At 41.1% G+C, this 23,699-nt stretch overlaps 1 protein-coding gene across 1 annotated transcript in view; it reads right to left on the bottom strand.

The window, feature by feature from the left end:
* Positions 1 to 23,699, bottom strand: part of LOC149472908 (chloride anion exchanger-like) — a 65,605-nt gene that overhangs the window by 28,745 nt on the left and 13,161 nt on the right. The window contains exons 6-9 of the mRNA XM_089685142.1: positions 23,514 to 23,666; positions 22,491 to 22,573; positions 19,139 to 19,286; positions 11,021 to 11,134 (exon numbers count right to left, since the gene is read on the bottom strand). Coding sequence (XP_089541268.1) covers positions 11,021 to 11,134; positions 19,139 to 19,286; positions 22,491 to 22,573; positions 23,514 to 23,666 — 498 coding nt within the window. The remainder of the gene's footprint in view (positions 1 to 11,020; positions 11,135 to 19,138; positions 19,287 to 22,490; positions 22,574 to 23,513; positions 23,667 to 23,699) is intronic.

The following is a 23,699-nucleotide window of genomic DNA, read 5'->3' as shown; positions in this document are numbered from 1 at the left end:
GTTTTTCACATCATCTGTGACCCCCATGCATTTGTTTCTAGACTGATTTCTCAACCTTGGCACTCTTTTTCTGGATTCTCGTTTCTGCTTCCTAACCTGACCTTTGTCCTAGTTTCTGGATATTCTTATCATCTCTTCCCACTTTGATCAGCCAGACCTCCTGCTTTGCTTCTATATTCACTTGCATGACTTTGTCTCTGCACTATAATCAGGTTGGAACTGGGGGTCATGACCTGGCACCACATATATTTAAGTGTTCTTGCATGGCAAGACCACTTACTGTTATCTCACATATATATTATTATTATTATAGCCAAATTGACCACCCTAACTCCTCCCACAGTTTTTACACTACATAGACAGTAATATACCGAAACGTGAGAATTGTTCCCTATTGGTGTGCTATTACTTTGTGGAACGTTTCGCCGAATGCTTCACGAAATATCGGCGTTTTTGTGGTGAAATTCGTCCCATAGGAATGAATGGCGGAATGTTCAAAAATAGAGTGGGAGCTTACAAAAGCTAGAGTGTGAGCTGAAAAATCAGGACATGATTTCTAAACTGCCATCATTCCCTCATTTTCAAGCCCACCTACACAAATCTTATATCAAAACATTCAGCTATCCCTACTGCCACTAGAAATGTCCACGGCTAAGCCATAGTCCTGATAGTTTTCACAATATGACCATTTGTTTGCAACTCACGCCGACCATTGACATTCATTGAAACTCCACTCTAGCCAACACAAATTTGAAGGGCAATTTCTAAACTGCGACTGTGCCTTCATTTTTAATATTTAAGAGACATGCATATGCATCTAAATGTAGGTCAGGGTCTTGTGATTCTTACAATATAAAGCTCTTCGGTGTAGGATTTATAATTTTTAAACTACAACCGTTTGAAGATGGCAACCGCCAGTGAAGTGAGCAAGTTGGAGCAGTTTGTTTTTAACCGCTCTTCTCTGCCCTTGCTGTAGAGTGAGTTGCCATAGGAACCCAGGTGTGTGAGCAGGCAGCAGAGTGACAAAAGCTAGAGCGTGAGTTGTAGACTACTGGTGGAGGCAAGAACACTTCACACAATTTCCCCAGAAATTGTAGCTTTTCTAGTTATTATATACAGTATAATGCTACATTAAACTGTCATAGACTGAAGACTTACTAGAAAAAATGGTCAGAGATTGTTCTATACGAGCGGTTGAAGATTGAAATCATGCTGTAGAAGAAAGTCAGAGCCTTCAAGTGGCCCTTGGGCCACAGATTGGGAAATGATAGTCATTCACATTCACCTGGAGGTTTGTTTTAAACAACTTTAAAGAACTTTTGCTATTGCAGTTGGACCCACGTCAGTACTGACAAAACCCCATTAGCAGTCTCCTAATATAGTATGATACCATTTTCCTAATACACACAAATATAATTCACAGCATTCTGCAGTAAATAAATGTTGGTAATTTAAGTGACGTGACCTGGGCTTAGCAACCTCTGATGTAACTGCAGTTATTGGTACTTTAGTGCATATATAAATAGACACCCTATAAATCAATTACAGTTGCAAGAAAAAGTATGTGAACCCCTACATTTGTAGACAGTCTGTCTTACCATGGATACATGAACATCAAGGCTTTTGGAGATACTTTTGTAACCCCTTCCAGCTTCATGCAAGTCAACAATTCTTGATCGTAGGTCTTCTGAGAGCTCTTTTCTGCGAGGCATGGTTCACATCAGACAGTGCTTCTTGAAACCATTAAACTCAAAACAGGTGTGTGTTTTTTAAGGGCAGGACAGCTGTCAGCAACACATCCAATATCATCACACTGATTGGAGTCAAGGTTGGCTCACTCCTGGCTCCAATTAGCTCTGGGAGAAGTCATTAAGCTAGGGCCTCCCGTACTTTTTCCTCCCTGCACTGTGAATGTTTACATGTTATGTGCAATTAAACCATGGCAACATCTAATGTTTATGTAGTATTATGTTCAGCAGACTGTGTTCTGCTATTGTTGTGACTTAGATGATGTTCAGAGCACATTTTATGCCCATTTCATGCAAAACTCCATGTAATCCCAAGGGGTTCACATACTTTTTCTTGCAACTGTAACCTTTTACATAGTATGTACACGATATTGCCAAAACTATTGGGACACCCCTCCAAATCATTGGATTCAGGTATTGCAACCACCTCCATGGCCACAGGTGTATAAAAACAAGCACGTAGGCATGCAGACTGCTTCTACAAACATTGTTGAAAAAATGGGTCACTCTCAGGAGCTCAGTGAATTCAAGTGCGGTACCGTGATAGGTTGCAAGCTGTACAATAAGTCTATCCGTGAAATTTCCTTGCTACTAAATATTCTCAACTATTAGTGGTTTTATAACAAAGTGGAAGCAAGTGGGAACAACAGCCAAAAAGTGATAGGCCACATAAAATGACAGAGAAGGGTCAGCACATGTTGAAGTGTACAGTGTGCAGAAGATGCCAACTGCCTGCAGAATCAATAGTTAAGACCTCCAAACTTCGTGTGGCCTTCAGATTAGCACAACAGTGCATAGAAAGCTTCATGGAATGTGTTTCCATGGCTGAGCAGCTGCATCCAAGCCTTACATCACCAAGTGCAATGCAAAACTTCGGATGCAGTGGTGTAAAGCATGATACCACTGGACTCTAAAGCAGTGGAGACCTGTTCTGTGGAGTGACAAATCATGCTTCTCTGTCTGGCAACCCAATGGAGTGTTTGGGTTTGGCAGTTGCCAGCAGAATGGGTTTGTCGGTTGCCAGCAGAACGGTACTTGCCTGACTGAATTGTGCCAAATGCAAGGTTTGTTGGAGGGGGGATTCTGGTGGTCTTTCAGGGGTTCCAGTGAAGGGAACTCTTAAGGCGTCAGCATAATAAGACATTTTAGACAATTTCATGCTCCCAGCTTTGTGGGAACAGTATGGGGATGGCCCCTTCCTGTTCCAAAAATGACTGTGCACATGTGCACAAAGCAAGGTCCATAAAGACATAGATGAGCAATTTTAGGGTGGAGGAACTTGACTGGCCTGCACATAGTCTAGACCTCAACCCGATAGAACACCTTTGGGATGAATTAGAGCGAAGACTGCGAGCCAGGCCTTCTTGTCTGACATCAGTGCCTGACCTCACAGATGTGCTTCTGGAAGGATGGTCAAACATTCCCATAGACACACTCCTAAACCTTGTGGACAGCCTTCCCAGAAGAGTTGAAGCTGTTATATCTGCAAAGGGTGGGCCAACTCAATATTGAACCCTGCAGACTAAGACTGGGATGCCATCAATGTTTATGTGCGTGTAAAGGCATGCGTCCCAATACTTTTGGCAATATAGTATATATTTATTTACCAGTATTTACTTGTTTATATCTCTCATAAGTAAGAACAGGAAAGCCGAAAAGAAATCATGGAATTAATTGAGGAAGAATGGGAGAAGCCAGAGAGGAAGACAAAGGTCCAAAATCGGTTTGCAAATCTGTCCCATTCAAACCCTCAGACATCGCCATTTGGGAAGCAGCCCCTGGGGTAGATGCAACCCTACAGCATCTAGCAGGACACCTTTCTCTGCCTCTGGAAGGCTCTACCACCTTCAAAGACCCAATGGATGGCAGCGGACGTTGACCCTAAAAAGTTCTACTCCTTTGCAGGTACAGCCTGTCATCCAGCTATAACCCTAACCTCGGTCTCAAGGGCCCAAAAGGTTTGGGTAGAAAACAGAGATAGCACTAAAAACTACAGTAGAAACATCAAAGATCATTGCAGCCCTCGAAGAACTCAACTTGATGGCAGAATCCTCCAAAAACCTGGTGAAACCTCTAGCCAGGCTTATGGTGTATTTAGTAATAGCAAAAAGGGCCCTTTGGCTCAGACATTGGGACGTAGCGAGGCATCAAAACAAGTGCTATGCAACCTCTAATATAATGGCAAAATACTATTTGGGAAAACCATAGAGGAAGCAATAAAGCAGGTCACTGGCAGGAAATCAGGCCTACTACAGCAAAGGGCGAGGAAGCGACAGCAACCTTTTAATTTTAGTCAGCTCGATCTGAAAAGAGGTTAGAAAGCCAGATCATATAGACTGGGATGAGAATATGTGAGACCGCAATGGTGAGGGACGCAAAGCTCATCCTTAAGAGGCATAAAGTCCAGGGCAATGCGAACGGCAAAGAAGGCTGACAAATCTTTTTGCTGGTTTGTCCCTCCGGCCCCATCAGGTGGGTGCCAAGCTGGTATGGACAGCGTCCTTTTGTAAGGTATGGACGTTGAAGATCATGGACCGATGGGTCCAGGAAACAGTGAGAAAGGGTACAAAATAAGATTTTGAGAAAAAACACCAAATATTTTCACACAGACAGAATGGCCACAAGATTAGAGGTAAAGGAAAGTCCTGTGAGATTATTTCATCGAATTGCATCAGAAGGAAGCAATTTCACCGATACCCCAGTGTCAATAAGAGAAAAGAGTCTATTTTCAGATTTTTCTGGTACCCAAGGCTACCCAAGCCAGTTCTGGACCTAAGAGCTCTGAACCTATTTATAGAGCCCAGAAGCTTTAAGATGGAGTAAGTGTATACAATTATATCTGTTTTGCAGCCAGGAGATTGGCTGATATCAATCGATCTGGCAGATGCATATATACATGTACAGATCAACAAACTTCAACATAAATATCTCATGTTCGCTGTAGGGGAGTGCCATTATCAATTCATTTGCTTGCCTTTCAGAATCAGCATGACACCTCGAGTTTTCTCCAAAATTCTACTTGCCACTATCTCGTATATCTGCATGCAGAAAATAAAAATCTTCCATTACCTGGACAATATTATAATTGTGGCTTGTTCAAGTGAGGAATTAGCTTGACAGCATGACAGCATGGCAATGTGATGAAAATCCTGATCAAGGTTGGTTGGCTGATAACCACAATGTCAGCTTATCACAACTCAAGAGATGGAATACCTAGGTCTAATATTCAACACACAGGAGGGGAAAATGTTCCTGTCTCACTGCAAAAGAGCCGAATTGGAAGCATGCTTCAAGGGAGTAAGAAATATAAAATTATGCTGTTATATAGAACAGCACAACAGAAGTAGCTGTGACATAATGTGAATAAGAAATGCTATTTAATAACGAATATATTAAAATTGATAATATTAATTAGATCATGTTACTTGAATATAATTGTTAGTGGTTTCACTGCTAGGAAAGGCTTGTGAAATGGTACTGATTTTAATTTCCTCATGAATAAAGGATAATATTTATTAGCAGATGTAATGAAATCAAATCATATTACTGAATGAATTGTGAACAGTTTCTCTACTAGGAAAAATTATTATTTATAAGATGGTACAGATTTCAATTTTCTTATTAAGACCCCTGGGGACCAACGTATCTAATATGTAAATCCAGTAAGTCTCTTGTTCACATAATGTTTTGAACCGTGCAGCGGGGGGATAAGATTTTGAGATTCCCTCAATGACCCATACCCTTTGGTCTTCAGTACTTTTTACATTTTGCTCTTTGAAGTGCCTCTATGTCTCTCAACTCCCTCCTCTACAAATCGTTGATGTTCAACAAATCAATTCCTCAATCTCCATGTGGTTCTACCAATGCAGAATAACCCACAGGGACATGTTAGACAATAAAATACAAACTATGCAGAACAATACATTTCGGGCAAACAGAACCGAATAGCAGATCAACTGAGTCGGGAGTTTCCCAGCAGCTGGGAATGTGTACTTAACAGACTCTATCTTAAGCCAATCTTCGTCCAATGAGGGTACCCTCCATAGACCTGATGGCAACCCCAGAAAATGCACAGGTGCCAAGGATCATGGCAGGACACAAATACAACAAAGCAACAGCACAAGACGCCTTCTAGATCCCATGGCACATTCCCGTATTGTATCTGTTTCCTTCTATCCCTCTTTTCATGAAAGTTTTACTGAAAATTGTGAAGGAAGAAGCCCATGCCATTTTAATAGTACCCTTTTGGCCCTAGAGGCCATGTTTTCCCCTGCTAACGCAGATGGCATCAGCCGTGCCAATACCCCTGCCTCGCAGAAGGGATTTATTGCAGCAAAGGCGGTGTGCCCATCCCAATCTTCAGAGATTACAACTAATGGCTTGGCTCCTGAGTCAGCCAGATTGAAATCACAGGTCATCTCAAGTGAAGTAATCACTACACTACTAAAAGCAAGGAGAACAACAACTAATGCGACATACTTCAGAATTTGGAGGTGCGGTGTTATTGGCACCTTTTCAAACCAATTAAAAGTTTCATGAATTAGCAATTCAAGTCATTTTGCATCCCATTTTTTTACTATTATTTTCTTACTTTACCGCCCTATATTGGCTTTGGTATAACCCAGAGTGTGCTGATGGGAGGACAGCCAGGAAAACGGAAAATTGTTATCAATACTTACCGTAATTTTCCTCTCCTGGGTTGTCCTCATGCCAGCACAATCTTCTCCCTCCCTAAGTGGCCTGTTGTCACTATATTATAGAAAGTGAAAGGAAGGGAGGACCTCCTTTTTATTAGGCTAGAAGAAGGTGGTCCTGGGGGGTCAACAGGAGGAGTTAATCCAGAATGTGCTGATGTGAGGACAAGCCAAGAAAGGAAAATTACGGTATGTATTGATAACAATTTTCTGTTTATATATATATATATATATATATATATATATATACACATATATATATATACACAGTACTGTGCAGGGTATATATATATATATATATATATATATATATATATATAAATACCCTGCACAGTACTGTGCCAAAGTTATAGACAGGTGTGAAGCTATAGACAAGCTTTTAGCTTCTCTGGGTTTTTGACAACATTGTCATTATTCTAATTAAGTACACTGGGTGGATGGGTTATCTGACCCTTTTCTACTGAGAATTTAATAGAGTTTTGGCTTACATACACAATACATTTCTTGTTTACCTTTTCAATATTTTTCTGTAATATATGCAGCGATCTTCTGAACCCTACTATCTGTATTTGTGGCTGCACTGTGAATTATTTATGTACATCACTTCCTGTCTCTGTGGGGCTGGGTTAAAACCCAAAAAGAAGGAAGAGAAGAGAGAGAGAGAGGAGCTGAGCCGCATGACCTTAAACACAGAGGAGTTGGTATTGTTTTTGGATTTCACCCAGACCAGAAGCAGAGGCTATTATGCAAGTACTCCTATGTTCTAATAGTTTAAATGAAGATGCTCGTAGCTTATTATTATTATTATACAGTATTTATAAAGTGCCAATAGTTCGCTCAGCGCTGTACATTACAATGGGAGACAATACATGAGACAGTTTAATAACAATACAGTGCGATACACGAGGGGTTCGAGGGCCCTGCTCCTTGGAGCTAACAATCTATTGAGTGTGTATCTACATTATCCACTACTGTTATTATCTCACATGCACGTATCAGAATGCTAAGTCTATGCTACTGTATGTGTGTAGTGGTCACCTTCTAGTATGTTAGTAATTTAACATGGTTACTGCACTAGAGTTTATATGCAGCTCCTGGTATTTTAATTAACCCTGTCACCTCCTGTCTGGGATAGCTAGTTTTAGCTCATTGCTCAATAACCTTCATATGCTAGAGCTGGGTTAGACATCCTTCTGGTAGTTGAGGTCTGGTTGCATGACAAATTAGACACTACTAGGGACTAAGCACAGAGTACAACATTGAGTGAATCTGAGTTCCAGTGACACACCACAGTTTCTGTTGGTGAAAATCTGCATTCCAGGCCTTTTGGACAACAGCTGGAAGATCTCCTCATCATTGTAGATCTTGACAGCAGGTCTCCAACACCAAAATTAATGCCACTTGAATGTCCTCAGGGGTCCCTGCAACTGGACTTTGCTGCAACATTCATCTAGTTGTATCTCTATTAAAAATGGTCCCCAATACACTAGATGAGAAATTGTTTGAAAATTTGTAATTTTGAGTATTCGTTCATTTTTTGTCCAGCTAATGGGCACAAATAGAAAACTATTTTTGACTTTTCAGAGCCAAAAAGGAACAGGTTGGAAAACTTCTACCAAACATACGATAAATTGAAAGGCTAATGTGTTTCTTTCCTGTTAAAAATCAAACTTTTTGTACTGCACATATGTGACAAAACGGATGAAAAATAGATTAACTTTTATCCATTGAATGAGGTATTATTTGAAATTCGGTCATTACATGATGTCACTATCATATTTGCTCTCACAACCGAGTGTTTGCTATTCAAAAACAAGTTAAAATTTTTTTTGCTAGTGTATGGTTAGCATTAATATATATATATATATATATATATATGTGCACAATTCCACCAGGACTCTTGGGCCCTTTGATGTTACTGCATGTTGTACGTTGGATGTATGTACTGTGTTTAAAGTGTTACTAAACCCACAACAGTAAAATCAGTCTGTATATGCAGTAAAGCTTGATATACTCACTGTGGAACCTAAGGGGTTAATCCTCTGTATTGTGTAAAAAGGCTGTTTGATCCTGACTTCTCTGATCCTCGCCTTCTTTCAGTGTCCCCCTGATAAGACATATCGTGTGGAGATGCTCTGCACATGCTCAGTTTGGTGTGTATTGCTAGAGAGGTTTGTTTTTTCTTGGGAGAGTGCAGTTTTTCTCGGAAGTCAGCAGAGTCTTCTCAGAAGCCCACCTCACTACCTGCCCCCTGGACCCTATCCCCTCTCAACTCCTCCGGTCACCCCCCTCTTCCCTCATCCACTCCCTTACCCACATCTTTAATCTCTCCCTCTCTACTGGCATCTTCCCCTCCCCCCTAAAACATGCGCACATCACCCCCATACTCAAAAAGCCCTCCCTGGACCCCACTGACCTCAACAACCTCAGACCAATTTCCCTGCTGCAACTCACTTCCAAGCTCCTTGAGCGCTTGCTCTTCGATCGCCTAAGCGCCCACCTGACTGACAGCAACCTCCTTGACCCACTACAGTCCGGCTTCCGTCCCCTTCACTCCACCGAAACTGCCCTCCTCAAAATCACCAACGATCTACTAACCGCCAAAGCCAAAGGCGACTACTCTGTCCTCCTCCTCCTAGACCTCTCCGCGGCCTTTGACACAGTCGACCTCCCCCTCCTCCTTAATAAACTACTCTCCCTTGGCATCAGAGACACCGCTCTCTCCTGGTTCTCGTCCTATCTATCCCAACGCTCCTTCAGCGTTTCCTACAACGGTGCCACCTCCTCCTCACTCCCCCTCTCTGTTGGGGTCCCCCAGGGCTCTGTCCTTGGACCCCTTCTCTTCTCCATCTACACCTCCTCCCTTGGCAAACTCATACACTCCCACGGCTTCAATTACCACCTCTATGCTGATGATACTCAAATCTACCTATCCACCCCTCACCTCACCCCCACATTCTCCGCCCGCATCACTCACCTCCTAAACGACATCTCTGACTGGATGTTGCTCCATTTCCTCAAACTCAACCTCTCCAAAACCGAGCTTCTCATCTTCCCCCCAGCCCGCGCCCCCCCCCCCCATCCTTTCCATCACTACCAACAACACCACCATCAATCCCGCCCAGCAAGCCAAGGTCCTTGGCGTCATTCTGGACTCAAACCTTTCCTTTCAACCTCATATCAAATCTCTCACAAACACATGCAGGCTCCACCTCCGGAACATCTCCAAGATACGCTCCTTCCTTACCCCAGACACCACTAAACTACTAGTACACTCCCTGATTATCTCACGCCTGGACTACTGCAACTCCCTCCTCACCGGCCTACCCCAGTGCAGGCTCTCCCCGCTTCAGACCATCCTGAACTCAGCGGCCAGACTCATCCACCTCACCAGCCGCTCCACCTCTGCCACCCCCCTCTGCCTCTCCCTCCACTGGCTCCCCATTGCCCAACGCATTAAATTCAAATTGCTCACCCTGACCTATAAGGCCATTCACAACACTGCCCCTAACTACCTCACCGACCTGATTCCCAGGTACCACCCTACCCGTACCCTTCGCTCTTCACAGGACCTCCTTCTATCTTGCTCCCTGGTCTCCTCCTCCCACGCACGACTGCAAGACTTCTCCAGGTCCTCCCCCATCCTCTGGAACTCACTACCCCAATCCATCAGACTGTCACCTTCCCTCCTCACCTTCAGGCACTCCCTGAAAACCCACCTCTTCAGGGAAGCCTACCCCACCCTCACCTAACAGCCGCTGCCCTTCCCTCCTCCTACCACTCCATCCCCCACAGCCGTTTCCTCCTGTGCCTCTACCCCCTCCCTCCTAGATTGTAAGCTCGAAAGAGTATTGCCCTCTTACCGCTTGTGTACTGTTTGATGTTACTGTTCTGTTTCATGTATTGTCCCCCCTCTATTGTACAGCGCTGAGCAAACCCTTTGGCGCTATATAAACTCGATAAATAAATAAATAAATAAATGTAATCAGCACAGGGCCAACCAGCACTGTCCAGACAGAGGTCAGGGGTTCTGCATCCTCCTAGAACAAAAAGAAAACTCCTCCTACAAGCTTTAGCCAGTGCTCTGCTGAACATTGATAGAAGTCACAAAACTGCTCTAACTGCTGATGAGAAAAGGTATTTAGCAGTTTATATTTACTAAAATAATTGAACTTCTATGTTTTGTGTACTGTAGGAGACCAGATAGAGTGAATGCAGGGTCTTGGGTTTAGTACCACTTTAATATTTTCTTATATAAAGTTTGTTTTATTTCCATACTGTTGTGCACCTATGTACTTATGGATAATGTTATATGCTGATTGCAATAGTTCCTCTGTTCCCAATTACTTTGTTTAGATTACTGATTTGGGAAGAAGAAACCTTTCTGACTGTAATAGCTTGTGTCACAAATACTTTTACAATATTATTTGTATATTTCTACCTAGCCCTTCACACATGTATAATCAAGCACTTTAGATAAGTCAATAGAGGGAAAAGCACAGATTGTATTTGCATGCATTACAGTTGTCCTTAAAAAAACAATTACTATAGTGGGATTATCAATGAGAATGCACAAACCTGTGTTTTACCCCCTGTGCTTTCCTGGACAGCAGATCGTGATAGTGAGGTACTTGCAGCAAATCCTTTGAAACAGCCACAAAATATATTGCTTAATCCAAAGGCCACCAGTTCCTGCAAGTTTATAAAATAGATTTTAACTCTTGTGAATAGAAATTAAAAAAAGTTGTATTATCCTAAACTCATCATCTTAACTTGATTATAAATAATATAGAGACTGACTTCTTCTGGCTATGCAGTTTCAAATGAAGCCATTAGTTAGAAAAGATGAATTTGGTTTTTTATTCTTAACTTAAAACTAATGTTAATGAAAAAATTTACATTTCAGCAATTAATAAGTAGCATTTAAGGAACATGTTTAACCACTTGTCCTCCTGAGGATTTACCCCCCTCCCTGACCAGGCCATTTTTTGCGGTAAGGCGCTGTGTTACTTTAACTGACAATTGTGCGGTCATGCAACACTGCACCCAAATTAAATTTACGTCATTTTTTTCCACGAATAGAGCTTTATTTCAGTGGTATTTGATTGCCTGTGTGTTTTTTCTTTTTTTGCTCCATGAAAAAAAAAGCCTGACAATTTTGAGAAAAAAACATTATTCTTGACTTTTTGCTATTGAACTTGTCCAGTAAAAAAATGTAAAAAATCAAAATTCATCATACATTTTTGGCCAAAATGTACACGTCTTTTGCTAAAAAAAATCCTACTACGTGTAAATTAATTGGTTTATGGGCAGTGATGTCAAGCGAGGGCAGAGCTTAAACATGGCGGCAACGGAGAGCACGATGTGAGTGCTCTCCGATAACCTCCAAGCTGACCATCCCGAGATCCCCCATGGTGTGAAGTGCGGAGCCCTACCTGATCGAGGAGGTCTCCAAAGGGGGAGAAGCCAGCGCAGTGAAGGGAGAGGAGAGCGGGCACGGAGCTCCGGGAGGTGAACAAGCGGCGGGGATCCGAGTGCAGCTGTCGGGTTGCCGGGGAAACGGAGCAGTGCGGCGTGAGCACGCTGGTGGCTGCAAAGGATCACTGGGAAGCAGAGACGCCGGCCGGTTACCTGACAGGAGAGGGGAGACGCCGGACCAATCCCTAAACCTGCTTGAAGGAAAGGGGAGGACCCTGAATATGGCGGTTGTGGGGAGCGAGTGGCACTAGCTCCTTGCTGGGTCCCGCTTCCCGATCCACCCAGTGACCCTCACTAGGAGCTGACCCACTGGAGGCTGGAGGGCTGGGGACTTTAACCCAGAGAGCCCGAGATAAGAGCTGGTCTGAGGCTGCAGTGACACGCCGGTTTTTCCTGGCGCTATATGAGTGGGAGATCCGTGCGGCTGAGAGGAGAGGTGAAGCTGTGGGAGCACGTGGCCAGCCGCGGAGGATCTCTGGGGGAAAGAGGAAGCCGGCCGGCTTCCTGATAAGAGAGGGAGCCGCCAGCTCACAGCTGCCTGTACCCCCCTGGCGGGCTGTCCGATCCTGGGTCAGGGAGACCCATGAACACCAGCAAACCCACCCTGCTTACCCGTGATGAACCCTAAGGAGAAAGAAACAAATACAACATCGGAAACCCAGAGGAATCCCCCCCCAGGACTGAGCAGCAGCGAAGGCTCTCCACACAAGCCTGGAGCCACTGTCCTGAGAAGGGAAGGGTGAGTGAGAGCTGCTGGGGGCTTACTGTGTTGTGGACCCCTGAGTAACATAGGAGAACAAGGGGTGAAGGAGGGGAGGGGAGGTGTCCTAGGAGAGTAAAATATATAGGAATAATAGCAAGCCTATCAAGATTTACAGAAGATATGAAGAATAAAGGTCCCAAGGGAGCAGGGCTCAAAGGGTCTCAAACAGGAACAATAAAGAAATTTACATCATATGGAAATACTACGCCAGAAAAGGCCCAAGGAGCAAGCGCAAAAGGGGAAATGGACACTATTTCATGAAATAGTCCTAGATTATCACTGGGCATGAATAGCAGCTATAGTCAACAAATAGTGGATGGCTTGGGAAAAAAAGAATCTGATGGTGAACTACAAGTACCAAATAAGAAGGAGATGATAGAAATGTTTCAAAATTTGGAAAAAACGATAAAACATGAAATGACAGCTATTCAAAATGATTTAGGGCATCTGCTATCAAGAGTGGAAGAAACAGAGGTGAAAGTTAAAACCCAGGCCCAAAATATAGATAATCTAAGGAAAAAATAAGTCAATTGGAAAATACCCAGAAAAAATTGATCTATAAGATGGAAGTTCAAGAAAATAAAGAAAGAAGGTGTAACCTTAGAGTACGAGGAATCCCAGAGACTGCAAAAGGGGAAACACTATATGAACTAGTTAAAAAAATTCTAAATTCCATAAGAGACAGACCTGAAACAGACGGGATCAAGTTAGACGGAATGTTCAGAATAGGAAAGCTCAAACAGGCTACTGAGAAGGAAAGACCGAGAGACATAATTGTCCAGTTCCAAAAATTTGGGGTTAAAGATGAGATTTGGAAGAAGACCAAGGGAAGATCATTAATTAAGTATGGAGATCTGACTATCCAAATTTATGCGGACTTAACAGCAGAGACCCTATGGAGAAGGAGATCCTTGAGACCCCTATTGGAGCAAATGAGAAAACAGAATGTGCAGTATAGATGGGGTACCTCAGCATCTTTAATTGGTTGGAAAAACGGGGTCACAGCTTATTTGAGATTTCCGGAGGAACTAGGGGATTTTTGTGATAGACTGGACTTGCAAAGAATGGAGATAGCTGGGTGGGAAGAAGAAAAAGAAGATAAAGGAAATACAGACGATACAAGAAAAGAGGACTGGCAGCATGTCGGGGGGAGGGGGAGGGAGGCCTCGGGGCTGGGGAGGGAAAGGAGGGAGAATTAAGTAGAAAATGTTTTGGTTTTTTTTCTCTCTCTCTCTCGCCCCTGGTCTTTCCCCTCCGGATGTTGAGGTCCTCCTGGAGGCTTCGGTTAAGGGAGGGAAGTAAAGATTCTTGCTGAGTCTAGATGATAGAGAGAGGGGATCTGGGGGGGTCAGAGGAGAGGTGAGCTGTACATGGATGGAGCTTACGCCCTAAGTTTTAAATCAATGGTGGAAATAGATCCACAAATGATTTGTAGGCAGTTTATATGCCTAAAAATGGGTAGGGAAAAAAAAAGAGAGGGTGAGAGGGGTGGGGGGTGGGGGTGGGAGATGGGGGTTCGGTGGGAGGGAGTGTGGGGAGGGGAGGTTGGGTTAATAAGCTGCTAGATACTAGGGTCTAATAAGAGGAGGTGTATTAGAGGAAAGATAGACAGAATTAAGAAGGATGGAAGAAATACAGTTTACAACATATAATGTGAATGGGTTGAACTGTCCTGGGAAAAGATTTAAGTTGTTTAAAGAGTTACATCATAGGGCAACGTCAGTGGTATTTTTACAGGAAACACATTTTGAGATAGAATCAAACGTGAAATTAAAATCCAAATATTATCCAACATGGTATTACGCTGACTCTCCAATTAAAAGAGCAAAAGGGGTGGCAATAGGGTTGGCAAAGAATATGAGATTTGAGCTGGAGGATAGAAGGACCGATCCGGAGGGGAGATTCCTGTTCTTGAAAGGTAAATTACAGGGAATCGAGTGTACGTTAGCCAATATATATTGTCCTACCAAAAAGCCGGAGATCTATTTGAAGGGTCTGTTGAAAAAATTGATAGACTTCAAAAAAGGGCGTTTGATAGTAGCAGGAGATTTAAATCTCTGTATGGACCCACAAAAGGATACATCATCCCCTGTGCAGAGAGAAGGTGGTAGGTCTCTGAGAGCTTTGAAAAAAGCGATCCACGAGTACCAACTGGTGGACACTTGGAGAATAATGCATATGAAGGACAGAGACTACACCTTCTTCTCTAATGCACATGAGATATACTCGAGACTGGATTATATTTTAATAGATCATCAACTTATAGAACAATTGGTTAAAATAGAAATAGAGATGAGTACATTCTCGGATCATGCCCCTGTTATAATGAAAATGGGATGGGGAAGACGGTGGACGGGAGGCCTAGGATGGAGGTTAAATGAGGACCTTCTCTTGGATGAGGATATAGCTCAGAAGATCGGGGAAGAGATCAAGGTATATTTTAAGGAGAATGAGACAGAGGAGGTATCGACAGCCACAGTATGGGAAAGCCACAAGGTATATATAAGAGGAATCCTGATTGCGATGGGAGCAAAGAAGAAAAGAGAAAGAAGAGAGAGGGTTAGTGGGCTCTTAAATAAATCCTGGATTTGGAACAGATACAAAAGAAGAAAATAATAAGAGAAACAAGACAAAAGTTAATGGATAACAAAGATGAGTTAGAGAGATTGATGGATGAGGAGAGGAGAAGAGTATATAATAAAGTATTAGGTGAGAGATATAGATGGGGAGACAGACCAGGAAAATACTTAATGAGAGCTCTGAATAAATGAAAAATAGAAACTATATAGAAAAGATAAAAAATCCTAAGGGGGAGTTGGTTCACTCAACTAAAGAGATAATTAAAGTGTTCACGGAGTACTATAGAAAGTTGTATAATATTAGTCCCCAAGGCTCTCCAAAAGAAAATGGAGAGGATATCAACAAAAAAAGGATGATATATTTAAAAAACGCAGGATTACCAAAGTTAAGTGAAGTACAATTGAACTCCTTGGATGCGGAAATTTCCCAGGATGAAATAAAAGCAGCATTAAGAAGTACAGGGGGTAGAAAAATTCCAGGACCGGATGGGTATACAGTAAAGTACTATAAAAAATATAGTGAAATATTGTTACCTAAGCTGAAGAAGTACATGAATGATCTGGGAGGAGGGATGGAGGGGAGAAGAGAATCTCTTCAGGCCCATGTTGTACTCATTCACAAGGAGGGAAAAGATCCTTCTCAATGTTCCAGCTATAGACCAATTTCATTATTGAACACCGATACCAAGTTGTACGCAAAGGTTCTAGCAAATAGGCTGAAAGATCTAATGCCTGAATGGATACATGGAGATCAGGTGGGTTTTGTCCCAGGAAGAGAGGGTAGAGATAACGGGTTGAGAACTCTGATGCTTATCCAGAAAAGTAGAAAAGGGAAAGCCCCGGTGGTACTCTTGTCGATCGATGCCGAAAAGGCGTTCGATAGAGTGGATTGGGGCTTTATGATGGACAACTTAGAAGTGTTGGGGATTGGAGAGAAAATGCGTGAGTGGATAGGTAAATTATATAGGGAGCCCACTGCAATTATTACGGTAAATGGGGAGAGGTCGGAATCCATTGGGATGTCCAATGGAACAAGACAGGGCTGCCCACTGTCCCCCCTGTTGTATGTTTTGTCATTGGAACCTCTGTTGTCAATGATAAGGAATAGCGGAGCGGTAAAAGGAATCCAGACAGAAAATATAGAACACAAAGTAGCGGCCTTTGCGGATGACCTATTGTTTTATGTAGGCAACCCCCGAATAACTCTACCAAACATAATGATGATCTTGAAAGAATATGGTGATCTATCAAATTTAAAAATTAATCCAACAAAAACAGAGATCTTGAACATCAACATATCAAAGAGTGAAAAGGAAAAGCTACAAAAAGAGTTCCCCTTTATATGGAGAGAAAAAGATTTAAAATACCCAGGAATAAAACTTGCTATCTCATATAAACAACTGTATAGATTAAACTATATTTCTTTGATAAATGAGATAAACGAAGATTTAAAAATATTAGAAGGAGGAAACCCATCTTGGATAGGACGTATAAACCTAGTTAAAATGGTAATTATACCTAAAATACTGTATAGGTTCCAAATGGTTCCAATCAAACTCCCAGAGGCTTTTTTTAAGATAATAAAAAAATGTTAACAAGATATATCTGGAGGAATAAAAAACCAAGAATATCATACGAAACACTAAGTAGGACTAAAGAGAAAGGGGGAATGGGACTACTTGATGTCAAGAGATACTATAAAGCAGTAATTTTAGCAAGAATCTATGATTGGACATTTAACCATAAGGGGAAGAGTTGGGTAAAAATTGAAAATGAACTGAGTGGAATTAGTATGAGTAAGATGATATGGGTCCCAGCACATTTTAGAAGAATTAAAGAAAGCACAAGTATTTACACTTTAAATGTCTTAAGGGTATGGGATAATTTACACAAAAATATGAAATGGGAATTCAACTCCATATTAATGCCTCTTGCAAATACTGAGTATTTCCCCCCAGGAAAGGATGAGATATCAGGGAGATGGTTTAAAAGGGAAGATATTCAACTGAGAGATGTACTGGTAGAGGGGGAATTGAGACCATTTAAAGAATTAAAAGAGAAGAAGGGAGACATTTTTATTGGAATAGATGAGTGGAAATATCACCAGTTAAAATGTTTTATTGGAAAGCTACCAAAACCCCTGAGATTAAAAAAGGAGTGGAATATGTTTGAAAGGTTGTTAGAAACACGTAGAGATGGGAAACATGGCATTGCTAAAATTTATAGAATACTCACAGAATTAGACACAGACACAAAGTTAATTTTTATAACAAAATGGGAAAGAGATATGGAGGTGGTGTTAGATGAGGAGCAACAAAATAAGATATTTAGACTGATTCACGAGAATGTTAGTATGAGAGACGTTGAGATTAACTATAAGTGTTTGACACGATGGCATATTACACCGAGCATTGAGCACAAGATGAGTGGCGAGAATTCAAAAATGTGTTGGAGAGGATGTGGGGAGATGGGCACGGTGTTTCACATATGGTGGCAATGTCCGAAAATTCAGGTTTTCTAGAAGACAATAGTTAAATTAATAGAAATAATAACTGGAAATGACATAGGGTTAGACCCAACGATGTGCCTCCTACATAATGTTGAGACAACAGTAAACAAATATAAAGAATCAGGCGTATGGTACTATTTAAATGCTGCAAAAGGGTTGATACCCAAGTTCTGGCAGAAAACAGAGGTGCCGAAGGAGGAAGACTGGATCAATAGAGTAAATCAGATTAGTAGAATGGAAAAATCTTACTATATGCAGGAAGACAGGTTGGGAATATACTATTCGCGATGGGAAAAATGGGAAAAATCAGGATTGAAAGAGAAATATAGAAAATTCTAGTTATTGGACCTCGAGAGATTGGAGAACTTGCAAAGGGGAGGGTGGGGGAAGGGGGGTAGGAATGGGTTGGGAGGGGAGTGAAAGAAAAGAGGTAATTAGAAGGGGCAAAGTAGAAATGTAACGATTATTTATATGTATTGTGTCTCTTCTTATGCAATTTTGTAATAATATGAAAAATTAATAAATATTTAAATTAAAAAAAAAATGGTTTATGTGAAAGTTATAGTGTTTACAAATGGCGGTATATATAATGGGATTTTGTTTTGTAAATTTTTACTAGTAATTGGCAGCAATCAGTGACTTATAACGGGATTGCGGGCATTCTGACACTGGGGAGAAACTGACTTGGTGTCACTGACATCCCCAGTGACACCTGTACTAATGGCACTGGGCAGGAAGGGGTTAACATGAGGGGTGCTCAAAGAGTTAACAGTGTGCTGTGTGCTGTTTTACTGTGGGCTGCGTTACTGCTTTCAACTGTAAGCACACTGCTTTGCATGGCTCTGTTATGCAGAGCCATACAAAGCAGTGTGCAGGAGCTGACAGGGGAGAGATCTGTATTGTTTACATACAGTTCTCTGCCTCCGTCGATAATGCTCTGCAATCACCAAGTAATCACCGGTCGGGACCAGGTGATTGAAATCTGAGGTCACGAATATCAGCGTGGGTAGGTTGCACGCGGCTCGCGCACACCCCCTACCCAAAAATACAAAATCACACACACACATATATATATATATATATATATATATATATATATATATATATATATATATATGATTTTGCACACCCCTGCCACCCTGTAGGAGTATATCTGCTATAGGGCAATGGGAAAGCGGTTAACAATTAAAGTTAGTTCAGCTTTTTCTGTGCTGTTGGATTTTTAAACAGAAATTTATAATTGCAACAAGACTTTTTAGCATACATAAAATGAACTGTGATGTGGCCAGGTACCTAAATAACTAAAAACTGAACATTTAGACCAAAATAAGCTAGAAAAACGTTAATGTAGCTTTAAATAAACATACCTGATTACCATTGATAACATAGTCATGTTTGATTGAATAGACTTTGGCCACAGAAAAGGCTACAGCAAAGCCAACAATGCCAATTGAAAATCCATCCGCTACACAGTCCTTAAAAACTGGAATGCTTGGAGCCATCGGGGGCTGAAATCTATACAGAGAAATCATGAATAGTAAATATTGTTTTCCTATGAAGTATAAATGCAGCAAATGCAGTAAAATACACAAATGCTAGGTATGTCGTAAGCAGGGGCAGACTGACCATCCAAGCACTCGGGCACTGCCCGAGGGCCCGGGGTCAGTACGATGGCCTCATGAAATGCCCTTGATACCTTTTTTCTAGGCTTTTTTTAGTGTGGGCAAGGACACAAGGGCCCCATGATCCCCTATTGCCTGGGGGCCCCATGAGTTGTCAGTCTGCCCCTGGTTGTAAGCCACCACACATAATCATTACTGGGAAAACTAAAATGCTATCACATAGATATGAAATAGGAATGGTCTTCTTGTGGTGGATGCAACTATTCAGACATCAGACAAAACAGACAGCTTAAAGTTCTCATAAGCAATGCAGACTTTTATCTTTACTGTGAGACAGTTATCTAACACAAATGGTAGCTTAGCCAAAAATGGAAGCTTTGCTAGATTTCACTATTTCTAATAAATCAGATATCATATCAAATGTGGTGATATTGAAACATTTAAATAACAACTTTCCCAATAAAATGGTGCTGCAAAACTACGGATGCAAAAAGTGTTAAAAAAATCCATTGAATGAAAGTGTTTACAGACACCAAAAGTAAATAAGGTTTAAAAAACACTTATTCTACTGCACTGTATAGAATACATTTCATTAGGCTGGCCATACATGAATCGGAATTTGACCGGTTCAGCAGGGACCAGCTGAATTGTATCCCTGTATGGGTAGCCTGTGGGATTTTTTGCACCTACAGATCAATGTATTCTGATGGCAGGGAAGTCTTCTCATTGGCAGAGTACAAAGGCACAGCAGGAGGATTCCCGCATCCACATCAAATGTGTGGATGGGGAAATTGAGTAAAAAAAAAAAAAGGCTGCTTTAGTCATAGGTTATTTTGATTATCTTGTGTTTACAACTACTCTTTATCTTCTGTTTATAACCAGTTCATTGACCATGTAAATTCTTACCTATGAAAACATTTCTAGGAAAAAATGAAATCTGCTATGGTATCATAAAGATGTTTTCAAGAGGGTAAAGCATAAAAGGAAAGCATTTGAATCTCCAAATGCGAGGTTTGAAATGTACTTAATTTAAAGTGATTCTAAAGGTAATTTTTTTTTTTTGTGGAAAATAACAAACATGTTACATTTACTACTGTGTGCAGTAATTTTGCACAGAGCAGCATGGATCCTCCTCTTCTCGGGTCCCCCGCAGGCTCTCCTGGCCCATGCTTCCTCTCGGGTTCCCCCACAGCAAGCAGCTTGCTATGGGGGCACCTGCTGCTCTGTGTGTCCACTCACACATGGAACCATGGCTTCCCCCCCTCTCCTCATTAGTTGATTGGCTGTGATTGACAGCAGTGGGGGCCAATGGCTGCCGCTTGTTGTCTCAGCCAATGAGTAGGCAGAGACCCGGAACAGCCAAGGCTGTAGTGCATATCGCTGGATCGTGATGAGGCTCAGGTAAATATTGAGGGGGCTGGAGGCACTGCTGCGCACAGAAGGTTATTTACCTTCATGCATAGAATACATGAAGGTAAAAGACATTGACCCTTTACAACCACTAAAAACTTTATTTTAGTATTGGATGGCACAATCCTGAAGCCAGGATGACTGCCATCCACCCCTCTACAGTATATGTCAGCTCCATCCTGTCTCTGACCTGTATAGTAACCCCTCACCTACCATATTTTGCACATTAACCTCATTAATTTCCATCCTTACTGTGTTTGACCTGTACATACAGTATCATGTATCTAGTGCACCATTACCAAGCTCTATGTTTTAACTCCCTAAATATCGGCATGTTTCTACGTATCCAAAAAAATTAGATTTCCCTTGTGTGACTACTTTCCATAAAAGGGTCATTTGAGGGGTTTTCATACTGTTTTTTTTTAAACTATGTTACATATCAGAAAGTAAGTTTTATTCAAAAATGTGTTGATCCTTTTTCCTTTATATAGTAAAAAATAATAAAATAATCCCAGTCATTTTTAAAATCCACCAAAAGAAAGCTCTATCTGTCTAAAAAATATATAAAATTGATTTGAGAACAATGTTTCATGACAGAGTAATTGGCAGTCAAAATATCCAGCACTGAAAACTAAAAAAAATGGCCTGGATAGGAAGTGAGTGTAACAAGCTGGTTCTCAAGTGGGTAACAGTAAGCCCAGTAGCACTAATCAATATATTCATTTCTACATTGTATTTCATTTATTTTATAGCCTACTCCTATTAGTCTAAATAATCTTGAAGTTTGAAAATGTACTTTTTGAAGTATCCCACACATTTACTTTTTTGAATTCTGTGACAAATATCCACTAAGGGCTGGTTCACACTATAGAAACGCAGTCCAGATGCATTTCCGTATGCATGTTTTTGACGTGCTCTGGTGCGTTTTTGCTGCGATCCATTGCATTTGTTATGTATTCCAGTTCAGTTTTTCCCCCTCTCTTTTTCTTCAATTTAAATAGGAACATGTGCATTCCAGTGCATTTGTTGTGCGTTTTGGTGCCTTCTGATGCTTTTTTGATGTATTTTACCTCGTTCCAGTACAGTTCTGTGCAGAAAAAATGCAGCCTGTTCTACTTTTTTTTTGACAACTGTAAAACCTACTTTCTGTGCGTTTTGGATACATAAAAAAAGCAACTGAAATGCATGTAGTGTGAACTGGCCCTAAGTCCTGTGAATACACATTGCTGTGTCACACATTTCACAGATCCTGCCTTCTGAACTACATAGGATGAGTTTCAGGAGGGAGACACAGCACAGGAATCACTGCTTAAGGGCAGCAAGGTACCATGGGATATGTGATCATTAAAAAGCAAGTTAACCCAAGGAATGAGCAGAGGAAAAGCCTTAAAGTATACAGGGAATCCAGTGAGTTGTGGAAAAAGATGGCCAGCAGATGGGCAACACTCAACAACAGGGGATTCTTCAAATAAGCACATATTGGATTGTCAAAAATAACTATTGTTTTTATTGCTATTACAATGCTAATGCTAAAAAATGAACGTATTTATAGATGTCCTTTATAAAAACAAAAAAGAGATAAGAATACACAAAGATAGAATAGTATTGGCCCTATTAATATTATTAATAATAATAATAATAATAATATTACAGTTGTTTAAACTAATACAAATAAAGTTTAGCTTACCCTTTTTCTAATTTCCCAACAATGTCCACAGTATATTTTTGTTGAAAATTAAATGCATATGAAACTCCAGTTGCAATAACTGTCTGCAAAGTAGAAAAGAAAGGTAAAAGAAAACAATTTACAAGATTTTGCTGGTGTTAACATCATCTTGTGATATTTTTAAGTGTCCTCTTTTCTGAGCCAGAAAGCAGTGTGCAGGAGCTGACAGGGGAGAGATCTGTGTTGTTTATACATAGATCTCTCCCACCGTCGGAGATACTTGGCGAACGCAGAGTGGCGGTGAGAAATCACCAGCCGGGACATGGTGATTGACAGCCGAGCTGCGAATGGCGGCATGGCTAGGACCCCCTATCCGGCTCTGCAAAATCACGTACATATACGTGATTTTGCGCACCCGTGCCGCCCTGTAGCAGTATTTCTGCTATAGGGCAGTGTGGAAGCGGTTATGTTTAATACATCAGCGTTGATTTACTTAAACTGGAGAGTGAAAAATCTGGTGTAGCTCTGCGGAGAAACCAATTAGCTTCTATTGTCAAAGATTAATTGAACAAGCTGCAGTTAGAAGCTGTTTGGCTACCATGCACAGCTGCACTGCATTTTGTAATATCCAGTTTTAGTAAATCAACCCTATCATGGTGATTCTTTCATCAGTCCAACAAATTAAAAAAAAAAACAAGATATATTACAGGGAATCCAAAGTGTTAATGGCCAGTGCACAGAAAAGTGATATTTTAGTTAGAAATAGAGTTTAGGGGCTGTAAGCCCCTAGCATCCATCTTATATATAATATAGTATAATACACTAATATACAGACTTGTCCTCACAGACAAGCAAATCTATGTTATTATCTCATGTCCTCCATCTTAGGATGTCCAATAAAAAAGAACAAGAGTATAAATTATGTGCTATAATGTAGAGTACATAACCAAGTTAAAAAAAATGTGGTAGCTCCGTTTCACTATCTGTCACCCACTTTGAGACATCTTTATATTTAAAGGTAACCCATGTAGCTTTGCTACTTACCATTATAACCTCAATTGGGATTGGAACAGGAATCTTTGCTTTAAAACGATCATTGATTTCTTTTACTGCAAAAACTACAACCATGATGATTATAGATGTAACAAGATCTGCAATGTTTGTTTTTGTAATCTGTGTAAAGATACCTTCCAAAGTCTGTAAAACAAAATCAGCAGTCATAAATCTGCA

Source organism: Staurois parvus, unplaced genomic scaffold (genome assembly GCF_062004578.1).
Source record: "Staurois parvus isolate SC_StPar_1 unplaced genomic scaffold, SC_StPar_1.0 ptg000019l, whole genome shotgun sequence".
Classification (NCBI taxonomy): domain Eukaryota; kingdom Metazoa; phylum Chordata; class Amphibia; order Anura; family Ranidae; genus Staurois; species Staurois parvus.
Note: the sequence above shows the minus strand (reverse complement) of the source record. Positions and strands in the feature narration are given on the sequence as shown.